Source organism: Hevea brasiliensis, chromosome 4 (assembly GCF_030052815.1).
Source record: "Hevea brasiliensis isolate MT/VB/25A 57/8 chromosome 4, ASM3005281v1, whole genome shotgun sequence".
Taxonomy (NCBI): Eukaryota; Viridiplantae; Streptophyta; class Magnoliopsida; order Malpighiales; family Euphorbiaceae; genus Hevea; species Hevea brasiliensis.
This window is the reverse complement of record NC_079496.1, coordinates 107,269,290-107,287,902: the sequence shown is the minus strand read 5'-3', so window position 1 is coordinate 107,287,902 and position 18,613 is coordinate 107,269,290. Positions and strand designations below refer to the sequence as shown.

Sequence of the window (18,613 nt, the reverse complement as noted above, 5' to 3'; positions counted from 1 at the left end):
TCACACTTTGCTCGGCTACACTGTAGTCGGGTGAAGGGTGTTACAGGCAGAGAGGAATATCATTGAGTGATAGCCTTCTCCCATTAAACTAAGACATTATCAATGAAAGAAAAAAAAAAGAAAGCACAAGAATATCCTTCACCTACAAACCTGAAGAAAAAAGAGAGCAAAATGAAATACGATTTTACTTTCTATCAGGAAGAGAGAGAAATGAGAAGGGCAAGGTGTTCAAGATAAATAAAGTTGAAAAAGTAAGAATGGAATTATATACATTGGAGGAGAGAGAAGAGAGGGAACCTGGACATGCTACAACAACCTTTAACCTTTAAATCATTTGTTGCAGGTTGTACGGGGTTTAAAGTGATATTTACAATAATTTATAAGATTTTAAGTAAAATTTTAAAATTTATGTATCATAATGTTATCAATATTAAAATTATGTACCACGAATGAAATTTACCTAATAATATTTAGAGAAAATCCGTGGACGTAGCAATACTAAAAAAATTTTGTTTATTTTATATATATATAAATAAATAATTTTTAACATAATTTTAAAATGAATAAATAATTTGCTTAATCTCTTTTTAAATAATTAATAAAAAAATTTAATAAATGAGCTATCAATTTGAAGGAGTTAAAATATGAAATTAAATCCTTAATAAAAAAAATACCCTTTAATAAAAAAAAAAAAAGTTGTAAACAAGAACCTAGAGGGAAGAAGAAAAGCAAACTTGAGAAAGTCTGGTTGGTTCTGTCAGATGGCCTCCTCTTCTTCTTCCCATGACACACGCATTCCTTTCCTCTCGGACTCAGACCCTGGTATTTCTTTTTTCTTCTCTATTTGCTAAAATATTTCTTCTCAATTCTCAACAAAAAGCTTTAATTTTCTTCCCTTTCATTTCATTATTAGTGTAGCTGATTTCCCACTTATCAAATTTTGCCTCTAATTGTAGATTATCCTATTTATTTTGTTTGATTAACTAGAAAATTGTTATCAATTTCGTCCTATGGAATCATAGGAAACGGAAAATTTTCAATTACTGAATAACCATGAATTTCTTAAGCGAAGTCCAGAAGATCAAATGTTTATTATTATTGTTTTTTTGGTTTGAAGATTAAAATTTTGAGAGCTGTTGGTTTTTAATTCGAATAGGTGCTAAACCCCTAGACCATGAAGCCCAATCATCACTGGTTCCTGTTCATCTTGTTACTGAGGCTTCTCAACTTCCAGCTGAATTCCTTAACCCTTCACCTGAGCGGCAATTGATCATTGGGTTTGATTGTGAGGGTGTTGACCTGTGTTGCCATGGAACTCTTTGTATTATGCAGGTAAAAATTGTATATTTCTTTTATCTTCTGTTTGGTTGCCATCTTGGAATAGGATTAAATTCTATTATTGGGTGTGCAAATTTTTTTTTTTTTTGAGAATTTATGTAATTTGTTTACGCTCACCGATGCAACTTAAGTAACATCCCTTATGAGATTCTACCTTTCATACTAGTAAATTTTATGTTTTTTGCAGCTTGCTTTTCCAGATGCCATATTTTTGGTTGATGCCATTCAGGGTGGAGATATGCTTATGAAAGCCTGTAAGCCTGCACTTGAATCTGCTTACATCACAAAAATTATTCACGATTGCAAGCGAGACAGTGAGGTGTCTATTGATTTTCTCTACTTTGAGTTATAGCTTGTTTGATTACCATTATTTTCTGTTATTGCCATTCTTGATACCAATGTTGCTTTGTAGGCATTGTACTTTCAGTTTGGCATCAAGTTGCACAATATTTTTGATACCCAGGTAAGTGACTAGTGGAACTTATTTATGGAACTGCTATTTAGTTTATTATATAATTATTTTATCAATGCTGTTTCTTTCCTGACCAGCTGAGTACGCATATGAAATAGAGTATTGGAGTGTGTCGATTGTCGGCCTTATCTGGAACTTGGTTGTTCAACATGGGATGATTTTTAGTACTTATGTGAGCTTGAGCACATGTTCTTAGAATTAAAAATAGTATTACAAGTCACGTAAAAATATTTATGTTTTATTTTTGTCTTTTTTTGTTGATTATCCTTGGATGCATGGCCAGATTTAGGCAGCAAATAAGTCTGTTAGGGTTCAACCCTAATTCATCCTCTGAATGCAAGATTGAAAACAGATTTAGAGAATAGAAGTAGATGAGAAGAGAATTTAGATTTAGATGAGAAAAGAAAAGAGTAGAATCAGAGAGAGAGAAAGTCTGTTATTGATTCATTAATGGAATGAATGAATACAGATGAGGATCTTTCCTTTTATAGAGCAGATACACAACTGACTGTGACCAGATTCAGTTTTCCTTAACTGTGACCAGGTTGATTAATCGTGACCAGATTCAGTTCTTCCTTAACTGTGACCAGATTCAGTTCTCAACATTTCCCTCCAAAACATTCTCTACTAGATTATTCTGCCTAACATTATTATTTCTCTTCTTCCTTCTATAATATGTAACAATACCCCCCCCAAGACAATCTTCTTGTCCCCAAGAAGATTTGAAGTCAGGAAATTGGCTCTGGATAAAAGATTGATCTTCCCATGTAGCTTCCTCCTCAGGCAAATGAAGCCATTTAATGAGGCCTTGAAGGACCTGCTGCTGTTGCCTAGTTACAGTTCTTGTCTTCAACACCCTCTCAGGAGCTACCACAATCATGTCATCCTGAAAAGTGGGAAGATCTTGGACTACAACATTACTTTCACCTACTTTTCTCTTTAAGAGTGACACGTGAAAAACAGGATGAATGGATGCTGTGGGAGGTAACTTCAATTTATAAGCAACAAAACCCACTTTAGCCTCTACCTGGAATGGACCATAGAACCTTGCTGCTATCTTGAAATTCTTTCTTAGAGCCACTGATGTTTGTCTGTAGGGCTGCAACTTAAGGTAAACCCAGTCCCCTACTTCAAAAGTCCTCTCAGACCTCTTTTTATCTGCATACTGTTTCATCCTATTCTGAGCCATTAATAGATTGTCCCTAATTAGCTGAGACATGTGCTGCCTATCCTTCACAAAGTCAACAACAACACCTACAACAGTATTATCCAAAGGCAGAAATGTCAAGGGAGGTGGCTTGTAACCATAGAGAGCCTCAAATGGAGTCATTTTCAAGGAAGAATGATGGCTAGTATTATACCACCACTCGGCCAATGGTAACCACTTGGCCCAAGAATGTGGTTGTTGATAACAATTACACCTCAAGTACCCTTCCAGACTTTGGTTTAGCCTTTCAGACTGACCATCTGATTGGGGATGGTATGCTGAAGTATAAGCCAATTTGGTTCCCAACAACCTGAATAGTTCTTTCCAAAAAGAACTAGTAAAAATCTTATCTCTATCAGAGATAATAGTAATAGGACAACCATGTAATTTGAAGACAAAATCCAAGAATAATTTGGCAACATCAGAGGCAGAAAAGGGATGCTGAAGTGGCAAAAAGTGAGCATACTTAGTAAATTTGCAAATAACCACAAGAATGGTGTCTTTGCCTTTGGACTTTGGCAACTGCTCCACAAAGTCCATAGTGATGTGCTGCCAAGCTTGATGAGGAACAGGCAAGGGCTGTAACAGCCCAGGGGTGGCACAAGTCTCAACCTTACACCTGGCACAAACATCACTTCTTACCCACTCAACTACTGCCTTAAGCATCCCAGGCCAAAAGAAATGCCTGCTAAATCTCACTGCAGTAGCATTAATTCCTGAGTGTCCTCCTAAGTGTGAGTTGTGATAGAGAGCTAATAAATGCTCCCTCAAATGTCCTGTTCTGCCCACATAAAGTCTGTCTTTGTAAAACAACAATCCATCTTTCAAAGAGTACCCAGGATGTGCATTTGCATCAATAGAAAGGTGAGAAATTAAGTCATTAGCTTGCTTATCAGTAGCATAGCTATGAATTAATTGTGACATCCAAGTAGGTTGCAGAGAAGAAGAATGCAAGGCCAGGAAAGTAGCTTCCAAAGGTGCAGGTCTCCTAGACAAGGCATCTGCCACCTTATTATCCACCCCTCTTCTGTATAGGATTCTGTATTGCAGACCCAGCAATTTAGAAACCCCTCGAAGTTGCAAGTTAGTATGCAACCTCTGCTCTAACAAATGTTTGATACTTTCATGATCAGTCTTTATGAAAAAGGGTCCCTGTTCCAAGTAATGTCTCCATTTTGACACAAAGAAATGTTATAGCCAATAATTCCCTTTCATAAACTGATAAAGACCTTGTCCTAGGACCAAATGCCTTAGAAATGAAGGCAAGTGGATGCCCATCCTGCTGCAGCACAGCTCCCATACCCATACCACTAGCATCAGTCTCCACTATGAAAGATTTTGTAAAATTTGGCAAGGCTAACACAGGAGCTTGGGACATAGCAGCCCTAAGTTGCTCAAAGGCCTGTTGTGCTTTCTCATCTCATTGAAATGCATCTTTTTTGAGTAAATCAGTAAGGGGATTGCTAATTATTCCATAATGAGGAACAAATTTCCTATAGTAGCCAGTTAATCCCAAGAAACTCCTGAGTTCTTTAACTGATTTGGGAGTAGGCCAAGATATCATGGCTTGTATCTTAGTAGGATCAGTTGCTACACCTTTGCCAGAAATAATGTGTCCCAAATAATCAATCTCATGCTGCCCAAAAGAACACTTGCTAAGCTTAGCATACAGCTGCTGTTGTTGCAGGATTTTAAACACTGCTTCTAGGTGCTGCAAATGCTCTTTCCATGAAGAACTATATATCAAAATGTCATCAAAGAATACCAAAACAAACTTCCTCAGCAAAGATTGAAAAATGTGGTTCATAAGAGCTTGAAATGTGGCTGGAGCATTTGTCAACCCAAAAGGCATGACAGTAAACTCATAGTGCCCATGATGTGTTCTAAAGGCTGTCTTATGAACATCTGAGGGATTCATTCTAATTTGATGGTATCCAGCTTTCAAATCAATCTTAGAAAAGATTGAAGCACCATGAAGCTCATCTAGAAGATCATCTATAATAGGAATTGGAAATTTATCTTTAATGGTGAGATCATTCAATCTTCTGTAATCAACACAAAACCTCCATGAGCCATCTTTTTTCTTGACAAGCAACACTGGAGAAGCATAATGGTCAAGTATTCTACTGTGTATGACTCTACTCCCTAACATTTCTTTCACCAATTTTTCTATTTCAGTCTTTTGGAAGTGTGGATACCTGTATGGCCTGATATTAATAGGCTGAGCAGATGGCAGTAAAGGAATTGAGTGATTATGGCTTCTAAAAGGTGGCAACACTTTAGGATCCTCAAATATACAATGGAATTTGTCCAATAATAGTTGCAAATCCATAGGATAAGTAGTAGAGGATGAATTAGTTGCCATGGCGATTTCAAAGATTAGACCGTGACCTTGGAGAAATTTGTAGACAGAATAATGGGGTTTGAAAGTCTCCTCCCTTCTTATGAACTAGCTTACCACAGTTCATACAATTCAAAAGTGTTTGCTGTGGAGTAGCATCTGTGATTCCTTGCAATGTAATCATTGTACCAGCCCTGTGGAAACTAACTGAGGAACTCTCAAAGTCAAATAAAATTGGATTAAAAGTTTTCAGCCAATCAACTCCAAGTATTATATCAAAGCTCCCCATATCCAAAGAACTCAAGTCAAAACAGAAAGAATAATGATGCATTTTCCATTAAAATTTGGTGATACAAATCTTGGAAATTCTTACGCCATCACTACTTTTATCGCAAAAGCAGTCACATCTACTACAGCACCTTCAAATCCCTTGCTACTTTAACATCTAAGAAGCTATGAGTGCCAGAGTCAATTAAAATCAATAACTCCCTGTTCTTATGCTTCCCTAACACCCTTATAGTTTTTATCCCCTGTCTACCCTCAATAGCATGTACAGAAAGGGTTATCTCATCTACTTCTCCACTTCCATTTCCTTCCATAACATCATGCCACACTTCTTCCCCATCTTCCATATCCTCGCCTTGCATTTGAAATGCAGATTCCTCATATTCACAGATTGAATAGCCATCACAGATTTCATTGCTTACATTGATGACCAGGAAAGTACTTATCTCCACATTTAAAGCGGGCCTTGGTTGTCTAATGTTGTTGGAATTAGGTGCGATATTAGGATTTGGTCTAGTAGCGCTTTGTTGTGTGCTTGACTGGTTGCAAGTACTGGTTTTTGGGTGGAGATGGGCTTTTCAGTTATTATTTTGATCGAATTGGGTGGTTTGGGTGCATAAGGAAAATTTTGATAAGTTGGGGCAGATTTGTAAGGAAAAGATGATGATGATGGAACAAAGGAAGTTCTGCACTGCTCAGTAGGTTCTGGTGAAAGAATTAGGTTTCTTACTACAATTAAGTAGCTGTTCTTGAAATTTTGCAATTTCAAAAGCATGGGCAAGGCTAGTAGGTCTCATCATTCTCACCATAGGTCTAATGTCATCTCTCAATCCTCCAATGAAACCAGAAAGGAAATAGGCTTCTCCCAAACTAGGCATCACCCTTTCCAACCTTATTCTAATATCCTCAAACTTATCCAAGTATTCTTCAATAGATCTCTCTTGTCTCATCTTCATAAATTCTTCCACAATATCCTCTAGCCCTTCCTCTCTAAATCTTCCACACAATTCCCTTTCAAAATCATCCCAAGCATGAGGTCCATCCCCCTTTATCCAATTGTGATACCAGGCATCAGCCCTATCTATTAAAAACAGGCTAGCAATTCCTACCATTTGATCTTTAGGTACTCTATACACCTCAAAGTATTTGATACATTTCCTAACCCAAGCCCTAGGTTCCTTCCCATCAAATATCACTAATTTGACTTTAGGCAAGATCTTTGACATTCCTTCATTGTCTGCTGTAGATCCAGCATTATTATCTTCTTTCTGTTGCTGATTCCCATTCTCGTTTGGTTTGGGCAGAATTCCCTTCCCTCCGAGAGCAGCGATTCTGAGATCTAGCTACTTCATTTTCTCGAATTATTTCCTTACTTTTATCCATCATAACAACTGCAAACAAGGATCGCATCTCCTCCAAGATCTTGTCTGCATTTTACTTAATTTCTCCTCAATTCTTCCTTATCCTTCTTCGATACCTCTGCATAACCCTAATTGTTCCTCCAATTCAGCTATTTTAGCTGAATTAGTTGAATCTGAGTAACTACTCCAGATCTGGTCATCCCGCGATCGCGAATCACAATTGCAGATCTAATCCCGTCGTAACCTTGCTCTGATACCAAATTGTTAGGGTTCAACCCTAATTCATCCTCTGAATGCAAGATTGAAAACGGATTTAGAGAATAGAAGTAGATGAGAAGAGAATTTAGATTTAGATGAGAAAAGAAAAGAGTAGAATCAGAGAGAGAGAAAGTCTGTTATTGATTCATTAATGGAATGAATGAATACAGATGAGGATCTTTCCTTTTATAGAGCAGATACACAACTGACTGTGACCAGATTCAGTTTTCCTTAACTGTGACCAGGTTCAGTTAACTGTGACCAGATTCAGTTCTTCCTTAACTGTGACCAGATTCAGTTCTCAATATTTCCCTCCAAAACATTCTCTAGTAGATTATTCTGCCTAACATTATTATTTCTCTTCTTCCTTCTATAATATGTAACAAAGTCTTATCTAGAAATTGTTTTAACAAGGGCTGATCTTCAATTAATGCTTTGACATTGATGTCTCTGAGACTTTTTGAGAACAATTGCTAAATTATATGTCAATTATCGTCCTTGTATAGTTATACTTATAATGGTAATGAATATTGTTGCTTTAGAGCTGTCATTTGACGTGCATGCATGTTTATCACTTTGTTTGCATGTAGATTGCTTATTCTCTGATAGAGGAGCAAGAAGGACGGACTAGATTGCCGGATGACTATATATCTTTTGTTGGCCTCCTTGCAGATCCACGCTATTGTGGTATTTTATATGCCGTGGTATCCATTTGAAATTTTTTTGAGGACGTGTAACTTTATGCTAGTTGCTGGACTATTCGGAGTTCATACAAATTTGTTTGATACTCACTGAAGGTCTTTGATGAATCTTTCTGTAAATTTCTCCTAAGTGTTTGTAGCATTGCCTTGAAGCCTTTCTTTTCGTGTAGTTGTATAAGTATGGCTTGATTTCATACAGTTTACTTGCACTGCTAATGGCTGTGCTGTTTAAGATTAATCACTCCCTGGGAGACCTCACCTGACTGAGAAGTGGTTTAGAAAAAATAGGGAACAGGACTTGTGGAATTTTTTCAATGCACTTGAATTTGAATTGAGAGGGATTATGGGATTAAAACTCTTTTCAATTGAGTAGTATTTTCTAGATAGGAGTTTCAGAGTGGAAAAATGACTCCTGTAAAAGCCCCTATCTTTATATACGTCCAACAGCATTTAGTTTTATGATGTATGTTAGTCATATTTTCCTTTTTCCAAGGAGTGTTGGGGAGGTATCTATAGCCCAAAAATATGTTCATGCTACAAAATTAATATTCTTCATCTATCCATTGATCCAGGATTCCTTAGCATGTCTGTGCTTCAATTAAATTAGATTCTCTATTGTTGACTTCTTAAGATGAAGATTCTATCTTTTTTTTTTCTTACTTTCATTTCCCCCCTTGCTTTTCTTTTAAATTTGTAATAGCATATTTTTCTCAATAATTGATTGCAATGAAGTCTAATATTGTTCTTTTTTCTAGAAAGAAAAATGAACCATAAGTTGGGTGATGTTCTCATGCTTCCTGCTTTGAACCAGACATTGTAAATTGGTTGGATTTTGGACCAGTATTATAAACCAGTGAATTTAATTTGTTCAGCTTTCACCTTTGCTTGGATTAATACATTAAGTATTTGAATGTAGGCATATCATATTTGGAGAAGGAAGAGGTTCGTGTGCTCCTTCGACAGGTTAATCTAGACTTCTCGTTTTTCTTGTGGAGCTTGCTTTTATGTAGTTACTCTTAATTTAAGTCACTGCAACATTGCTTTGCAATGTTTTCAAGCATATGTTTGACATATATTTTGACTTTTCCATTATTATCAGGATCCTAATTTCTGGATGTATAGACCATTGTCCAACATGATGATCCGTGCGGCTTCAGATGATGTTCGATTTCTTCTTTATATCTATCATAAAATGATGAAGAAACTAAACCCAAGATCCTTATGGTACCTAGCAGTTCGCAGTGCTCTGCATTGCCGATGTTTCTGCATCAATGACAATGATTTTGCTGATTGGCCATCTGTCCCTCCCATTCCAGGTTCTATATTTAACTGGCCTTGCAAGTATATTTACGACTTCTTCTTTTGGGTTAAATGAAATCTCTCCACCCCCCCTCCCCCTCCCCCTGCCCCTCTATCCTCTTTTTCCTCTTCCCTCTCTCTTTGGTTTTCAGGGTTTTTTAATCAAGGGTTAGGGGAAAAAAGACTGTTCTGAAACTGAAAAAAAAAAAATCTAAGATAATTGGTTAGTCAAAACTGATAACAGATGTATTATTATTTATAGTGGTGGAATTTTTATGGGGTAAATTATTATCTAGTCCATCGATTATGTTAAAATTAATGATTTCGTCCTTGTATTTTAAAAAATATATGATTTAGTCTTTCACATTTGATTCTGTTAACTATTTGGTCCTTCTGTCCAGTTTTGTTAATTTAACCGTTAGTCAAGAGACTAAAAGGTGGTCAATACGGGACAAAAGTGTTAATAATGGGAAAAACTCAAGGACAAACTTGTTTATCATTAATGGTAAAAGTTGAGAAAAATAAATAAAGGAACGACAATATATGACAAAACCAAAACTTAGGGACTAACTAATGTTTTTTCAAAATATGAGGATCACATCATTAATTTCGCTGTAATACAAGGACTAAATAGTAATTTTCCTTATTTTTTCAATGAAATAAAAACAAAATAATTTGCAGTTTTAATTTGTAAATGAAATAATAATCTATAAATCACCAATGAAAATGAATTCTATATATGAATAATGTAAATCATAATATATATGAATCATCAGTAAAAACCAATTAACTAATCAATTGGTTAACCGATATTTGGGTTTGCTTTTAAAAGTTATTTTCAGCTGACAAAACCATGTGCTCCTTATTCTTTGCTTCAAAAAAGATATGTCCCTTATAATTCTGAATTTGTAATGCAATGAAAGATTAGATTATGATAGATGAATAAATTCCTAAATTTCAGAGAGGGCAGGCTATTTATAAGCTTGAAGGCTGAAGCTACCATGTCAACAATGAGTATATATAAATAGGCTACCTAGTGATATTAACCCTCCAGTCATGGAACATTTTTGTCAATAAGGCATGTAAAAGTGCTTTACTTTTTAATTGAATACTGGTCTGGATATGTTTTGTCTGTGTAGATAACCTTATAGCAGAGGGTAATAATCCTGAGGAGGAAATCCTTTCAGTTCTCGATGTTCCCCCTGGAAAGATGGGACGTGTTATTGGAAGACGAGGGGCCTCCATTGTGTCAATAAAGGAATCTTGCAAGTAAATTCCTCTCATTCTCTCATTCAATGCTTCACATTTTCACATGCATGTCCTATGTTGGCAATTTGGTTATCTTGTTCTTTACATCAAGATCATATATTTACAGTGCGGAAATTTTCACTGGGGGTGCAAAGGGTCCACCAGACAAGGTACGTCTCATAATTTATGAAACTTGACATGACATCTAACTGCCATATGATCTATTCGCACAAATTGGTGGTTGTCTCATCTGCAATTCAGTATGTTATTATTACAACTTTTAAGAACGATAAGTTTGTAAAAATGTGATAAGAGTAAAGAATCAAGCAAGTTGAGAAATCACAAATTGAAAGGCAAAAAAATATTGGCAACTAGAAAGGAGAGGAATTTATTTATAAAACAGAGAAAATTCCAGGTGAATACAAGATATAAGCATATCCCACTGTTATGACTAAGTAGTTGGCGAATGATATAAATAGCTCTTTGCATTGTAATTGATAGGAATCATCAAATCAACAATACAACAGTTATTTCCTCTCTCTCTCTCTCTCTCTCTCTCTCTTCTTCTTCTTCTTTTCTAATTCTGGTGTTCTGGTGTTCTGAGATTTTGCTATGTAACAGACTGGTATCAGAGCTGTTAGATCAATGGACAACATTTATGGCAGATTACTCTTCCCAAATACCAAGTCCTTCTATTCTTCTCTCTTCCTCTCTTCTTTCCTCCAATTCTCCTTCTTCTCTGAGATCTTTGTCTTCTCTCTATTCTTCTTCTTCTTCTTCTTCTTCCCTAAAATTTCTTCCCTTTCTTCCCCTTATTTCTTCTTCCTTCTTTATTCTTCCTGTCAGTTCTTTTCTTTAAGGTACAAACCCTAAAGTTAGGGTTTTGGTGGGAGTTCGTATTTTCTTCAATTTCTTGAAATCTTCTTTCTTCCTCAAAATTTCTGCTTTCCGAGAATTAGATCTATGTTCTTTCTTGTTTTCTTTGTTTCTTGAAATTCTTGAAACTCCATATCATACTGAAACCCCGTTCTTGAAGTTCTTGGGTTTTACTGCATTACTGTCTCAATAAAGACTAATCTATGGGGTCTATGGTGGTTAGTTCCGAGTTGTTTAGGGTTGCTGAATTGGAAGAAAGAATTAGGGTTATGCAGGAGAATGTGGATGGGAAATTTAATTCAATAGAGGAAAGATTTAATGTGCTGAAAGGGAAATTGGATCTATTTTCTGCTGATAACAATGCATTGAGGGAGGATTTGAGATCTTTCATGATTACATTCGTAAAGGAGAAAGAGAAGGTCCCTACCGTGGATAAATTGGATCGAGTCTCTGTTTACAACAATGCACTGAGGGAGGATTTGAGATCTTTCATGAATAAATTTGTAAGGGAAAAAGGCAAGGAGGTCTCTACTGAGGGTATTGGAGGTAGGGGAGCCGAAAGTAGTGGTTTGCTAATATTTCCAAAGGATCCGGCTAATCCACAAATGAAAGATCAAAGCAATATTGATAATATTGCTACTGTTGAAGAATTTCTGAGTGCAGAATCCATAACCCTTGGAGCTGATGAAGACATGATAGATCACCAAGGAAAATTTAAGCAAAAAATAGAGAAAGAAATAGAGGAATTTCTTGAGGATGATTGTGGAATGTTTTCTCAAATCCAAGAAGCAATTTACATTGATTTTGGGATTAAAGATGTTCATGAACAGAATTTTGAAGAAAGAAATTCAGAATTTCTTGAGCATTGTGTTGTGAAGGAAGTCCAAAATTTCCATCATGGCTTTCAGCATGTGTTAACCAACCAAAATGAGGTTCTTGTTGCTGGAGTTCGAGAAATGGAGTGGGATGCCATCGAATTGCCTTTTTCAGCTTAGAAAATTTGCTCTTGTCACACGAAAATTTTGCTGGAAAATGCAATTTCTTGGTGCAATGGGGATGAATTGATCTTACCAAATCAAAAGGACCAAGATTACAAGTTCTATTCTTGTGTATTCTTAATTTTCATGGAGGATAAATGGGAGAAATCGAGAAGGCTGAAGAAAAAATTAATCTTGAAGGGAGCTGCATTTGTAATTCTTAAAGAAGATGAATTTGAAAGATGGAGAAGGCAGAGAAAGAAAAGGAAATATGAGGAAAGAAAGTACAATTTCAGTATATTAGTTTTGAACATTACAATTCATTAGAGAACTTAAAATTGTAGCAGGTGCTTTATAATTGCAATATGTTTTTGCTGATTATACTTCCTTTCTTCATTCTTGAGAACAAGAATGATTTCAAGAGGTGGGGAATGTTATAACTAAGTAGTTAGTGAATGATATAAATAGCTCTTTGCATTGTAATTGATAGGAATCATCAAATCAACAATACAACAGTTATTTCCTCTCTCTAATTGTTCTCTCTCTCTCTCTCTCTCTCTTCTTCTTCTTCTAATTCTGGTGTTATGGTGTTCTGAGATTTTGCTATGTGACACCCACACACCCCAGCAGCACTCTACTGCCCTAAGCTATTACATGCAAGAAAGAAATAAAATTCTCATAATCCTCTCTCTATTCTCTTCTACCCTATATATTTCTTCATGTTGTTGTTGTTGTCATATGGTTGCCGAAATTCCCTCCAACAAACTGATACTGCGATGGTCCTTTGGTGTCGAAATTCCCTCTTAACAAACTTGTGCTAAGGTTTACTGTCTTATCCTCCAAATTCTTTTTGTCCCTTCTGGTATATACCAGCCAATTTTTCTTCTTCCTTCCTTTAGGCTCAGGTGGAAATTTTTTTGCATCATTGCCGCGTACTGAAATAGCAACCTTTTCCTCAAGGCTAAAATCTGGAAATTGACCTTGACAGTTAGATTCATCCAACCAAGTAGCTTCATCAAGTGGGTGCCCTTGCCATTGAATCAACAACTGTGGAATTGAGTTCCCGTCCTTTTCAACAGTCCATCGTGCTATTATAGCTTCAGGAAGAATGGGAAGAAGTTCCTCAATAGCCATTTCAGTAGGGAGGGATGGTATAACATCATGATTTCCCACAACCTTCTTCAGTTGAGACACATGGAATACAGGATGTATTTTAGCAGTAGAAGGAAGTTGAAGACAGTAAGCTACCTCACCTATCTTGTCAAGTATTAGGAAAGGTCCATAAAAGCAAGGTGCTAGCTTTGGACTAACCCGAGTGAACTGTTTGCTGCTTGTAAGGTCGAAGTTTTAGGAAGACTTTGTCTCCAATTTGATAAGAGACATCTCTCCTTTTGGCATTAGCTTGTTTGGCCATCTGGTGTTAAGCTTGCTCAAGATTATATTTCAATTGCTTTAATATCTCATCTCTATCAAGCAAGGCATTAGAGACAGCGTCCACTCTAGTTTCTCCTGTAAAAAACTTGGTAGAGTAGGTGGATGTTTACCATAGACAAGCTGATATGTTGTTTGTTTGGCTGCCCCTTGAAAGCTGGTGTTGTACTAGTTTTTAGCCCAATGTAACCAATTAACCCAAATTTTGGACTGTTCAGATGCAAAACAACGAAGGTATTGCTCAACACTTCTATTTAAGTCTTCTGTTTGACCGTCAGTTTGGGATGATAAGCTGAACTCATTCGAAGTTGAGTCCCCATTAATCTGAAAATTTCAATCCAAAAATGACAAATAAAAATGGGATCGCAATCACTAACTAATGATCGAGGAATGCCATGGAGTTTTACAATTTCCTGAACAAACAATTCAGTAACACTACAGGCTGTAAAAGGATGGCAAAGAGGCAAAGTCCATATTTGGAGAGACGATCAACCAGTACCAAAATACAATTCATGCCATGAGATTTACGTAATCTAGTTATGAAGTCAAGTGAAAGATCCTTCCATATCCCTTGTGGAATTGGCAATGGTTGGAGGAGACCAACCGGTGATAAGACTTCATATTTATGTCGTTGGCAAGTAAGGCAGGAAGCAACAAATTGTCGAATAGATTTCATCATGCCCTTCCAATATAAGCCTGAAGCTATCCTTCTATGAGTGCGAAAAGCACCTGAATGACCCCCTGTAGGAGTAGAATGGAATTCTGTCATCAATCATGGAATCCAAGGAGAATTAGTTGGCACCACCAATCGCCCTTTGTAAAATAAATTCTCTTGAATGATAGAGAAAGGAGGGTGAGCATTAGGATCTGGATGAAGAGCAACAAGAATAGGTCTCAAATATGGATAAGCTTGAACTTCCTCTGCTAAATTATCCAAATCCATCCATTGAGGACGGCTCATGGCTGAAAGTTGAAGTGACTCATCTTCCATACGCCTAGATAAGGCATCAGCTGCTGTATTGCTTTTTCAAGGCTTATATTCAATGTTGAAACGATAACCCAGTAATTCAGAGAGCCAACATTGCTGTGCAGTGGTAACAATCTGTTGTTCTAATAAGTGTTTGAGGCTTCTTTGATCAGTTCAAACTAGAAATTTCTTGCCGAGAAGATAGGGTCGCCAATGATGAATAGCTAACACCAATGCCATTAACTCTTTTTCATAAGCTGAGAGAGATAAGGTCTGAGGGGTTAGAGATTTACTGAAATAGGCCATAGGTCGCCCTTCCTGCATAAGTACTGCACCCACACCTGCACCTGAAGCATCGCACTCAATTTCGAAAGATTTTTGAAAATTAGGCGAAAGAAGAAGAGGAGTTGAGACCATAGTTTGCTCGAGTGTATCAAAAGCATTTTGAGCTTCATTAGACCAAAAAAAATTTTGTTGTGCTTCCTTAGTAGTGAGGGCAGTATGTGGCTTGGCTATCTTGCGATGCCCTTGAATAAATCGGTGGTGATAGCCTGTCAATCCCAAAAATCCACGAACTGCTCTAACAGTTTTTGGAGTAGGCCATCTAACAACTGCTGAAATTTTGGTTGGATCCATGGCAACTCCAGAATGGGAAATAACATGCCCCAAATATTCAATAGTACGACGATCCAGAGAACATTTTGTTTTTGTTAGCAGTAAATTGATGTTGCCGCAATGTGAGCAAGACAAGTTCTAGGTGATGAAGATGATCTGACCAAGTGTTGCTATAGATGAGTATATCATCGAAGAAGACGAACAAATCGTCTCAAAAAGGGCCAGAATGTTGAATTTCAGCGGCGTTGATTTCCACATGACCCATATCTTCCTCATCCTTTGCGGCAATCAGTGTTCCGAGGGACTTGTTGGGGCACTAATGAAGGGGTGAATAGAGTTACATCTAAAACGAAGTCCTTTAGCCCTCAAGTCTTGGTATTCTTGGTGAGAGTATTGACGAGTGGAGCATGTTCTTGAGGTGAGAGCAGTGTTTTGAGGTTTAGTAAAAGAAGCTGATGCAACTGTGGACCAGGTTTGTGGAGAGTTGGAGTTGGGCTTAGTGGAAGTAGAGCCCGAAGACAATACAGAAGTGGATGGGGTAGAGTGGGTTTTAGACCAAGGAAAAGAAGCCCTAGAGCCAACTTTATGAGAATTTATCTTCCTCCCCAAATCAGGTGAACCGGCGAACAAACGAGGATGGGTAACTTGTAGCTCTTATTCAACTTCTATAGTAGAGGCCATGGCACGAGCTAAGTCAGTCGCCTCATGACTGAATAGTAGATCCCGAATTTGTTCTAGCAACCCATTGAGAAAAAACCCAAGATAAGGTTGGTTGGATAGATTAGGGACATGCGTAACTCTGGCAATAAAGTCTTCAATATATTCAGATACAGAGACGGTCTGTTTGACTGCCGCGAGGTGTTCAGGAGGGCTGGATAACATATCAGTCCCATATGTTGAAAGAAGTTATGAAGAAAATTGAGGAAAAGTGAGTTGCGGATGCCATTGATGAAGCCACCTCAATCAATGTAATCTGTTACCCTGCATGCAGATTAAAGCCATAGAAATTTTTCTATCTTCTCAAGTTCCATGAATCTCGAAATAGTGCTCAGCACGGGTTAGCCATCCCAACGGGTCTTCGCCCTCAAACATGGAAAGCTCAAGCTGTTTAGGAAAAATGGCTGATTCATCTAGTTTTTGGATAACAGGAGGAGGGCGTTGTGCAGAGCCCTCTGCAGTGGGTTCACAGCCTGGAGTTAAAGGATTAGAAATCTCCCCTTCTTCAAAAGTGTTTCTGCCCCTAGCGATGGTGGCCAAAAGATTTTCAATAGCAGATAACTTGGAATGGATTTGATCATGGTCAATGCATCAGTTAGAGACATCATCTTCTAAAATTGCTAGATTCTTCTCTACCGTTTTGCATGCGAGATTCCATTCTGGTTTGTGGCATTCGCCGGCAGGTTGGACCAATTGATAGAGTAAAGAATCAAGCAAGTTGAGAAATCACAAATTAAAGAGCAGAAAAATATTGGCAACTGGAAAAGAGAGGAATTTATTTATAAAACAGGGAAAATTCGAGGTGAATACAAAATATAAGAATATTCCACATACACCCCAGCAACACTCTACTGCCCTAAGCTATTACAAGCAAGAAAGAAATACAATTCTCATGATCCTCTCTCTATTCTCTTCTACCCTATATATTTCTCCATGTTGTTGTTGTTGTTGTTGTTGTCATATGGCTACCGAAATTCCCTCCAACAAACTGGTACTGCACTGGTCCTTTGGTGCCGAGATTCCCTCTAACAAACTTGTGCCGAGGTTTCCCATCTTATCCTCCAAATTCTTTTTGTCCCTTCTGATATGTGCCAGCAAATTTCTCTTCTTCCTTCCTTTAGGTTGAGGTGGAAATTTTTTTGCATCAAAATGTAACAACAAATTAGTTTTAACTGTTGGATTCCTAGATTCCGGAGCCGTATATAAGAGTTTGAATTTAGTTGTAGTTCAGGATTTATATAATATCACATTAGTTTTATTCCATTCTAGTATCTAATGTTGTTAATATTCTTGTAGGTATTCATAATTGGACCAGTGAAACAGGTAAGGAAAGCGGAGGCTATGTTGAGGGGGAGAATGCTGGACATGTTTTAGGGAACATTGATTGTCAAGCATCTCAACTGAATCTTCAGAACAAATACAAGTTCCCATGCATCGAATTCGCAGCTTAAATTTTCTCCCTTTCTGATTTACCATGAAAATCATTTGCACTTTTTATGTGGATGCTGGTTTGATACAGATACCAAAACTTATGTTGTTTGAGGCAATGAAGAAAATTTGAAAGCTAAACATCAGTTGCAAACCCTGCACTTGTAAAGGGGTTCCAAATGAGTCATGGTAGAAAAGTTTGTCACTGAAGGAGCTTAACCCATTAAAATCCAGATTTAGCTTACATTAAAATCTATTGCAGACTTATATCACACTAATCCAAGAAGATCAGCTACCATAACATCGCATTCCAAACGTGTTAAATTATCTTAAGATGTTGATTTCGTTGTAGTAACTTAAACGATTGATTGAGCCATCAGGTCATGGGTTGAACCCCAGCAAGACCATTTGTGCTGATGGCTTTTAGAAAAACTCGTTTGCTTGAGGCTGATCCACAGATGCGGATCTAACTAGCAAAGTCGGAGTGGAATTTAAATATCGTTTTTAAATAAGTGGATGCCATTGTTTGGTTCTGGCCCTCTGTCAAAAATTCTTCCGCGACCAATCCACATGACATTAAAACCTGGAGTCCGCATTTCCCTTTTCTATGCCTGTTAAGCCGCGTGCTTTTCTAAATTTTGTTTTAAGCCCCCCTTGACAACAGCTTATGAAATAGCATTTAATATTTTAACCTCAATTAGTTCACTACATCGTTTATTTTTACTATTTGTTTGGCATAATATTTATATTAAAATTTAAAAATTAAAAAAATAATTTATGAAAAATTAACTCTCCTATCTTTCAGAAGTTAAAGAGGAACATTTTGACTTAAATTAACAAAATAATATAAAATTTTTATATTTAATAATTATTTTTATTATTATTTTTATTAAATATTTCTACTTTAAATTAATATATAAATAATTAATTATTAATAATTAATATTTAATAACTAATACTTAATAAAATGGTTAATAACTGCTAAAATAGTTAGCTACAACTAAAAACGACTAGTATTGCTTAACAATGCCTAAATTACTATGACCGGACTTCACAAGGATGCTATTTATGCTGTAGGAGGAATACAATGCG

The 18,613-nt window shown here is 36.8% G+C and overlaps 1 protein-coding gene across 1 annotated transcript; it reads left to right on the top strand.

The window, feature by feature from the left end:
* Positions 1–664: 664 nt before the first annotated feature.
* LOC110670046 (uncharacterized) lies at positions 665–17,656 on the top strand. Its single transcript, XM_021831977.2, has 10 exons — positions 665–822; positions 1,157–1,332; positions 1,526–1,657; positions 1,751–1,801; positions 7,853–7,949; positions 8,880–8,926; positions 9,063–9,279; positions 10,402–10,531; positions 10,638–10,680; positions 17,390–17,656. The coding sequence occupies exons 1-10, from the start codon at positions 762–764 to the stop codon at positions 17,465–17,467; spliced, it is 1,032 nt and encodes a 343-aa protein (XP_021687669.2). The 5' UTR covers positions 665–761; the 3' UTR covers positions 17,468–17,656.
* Positions 17,657–18,613: the final 957 nt, after the last annotated feature.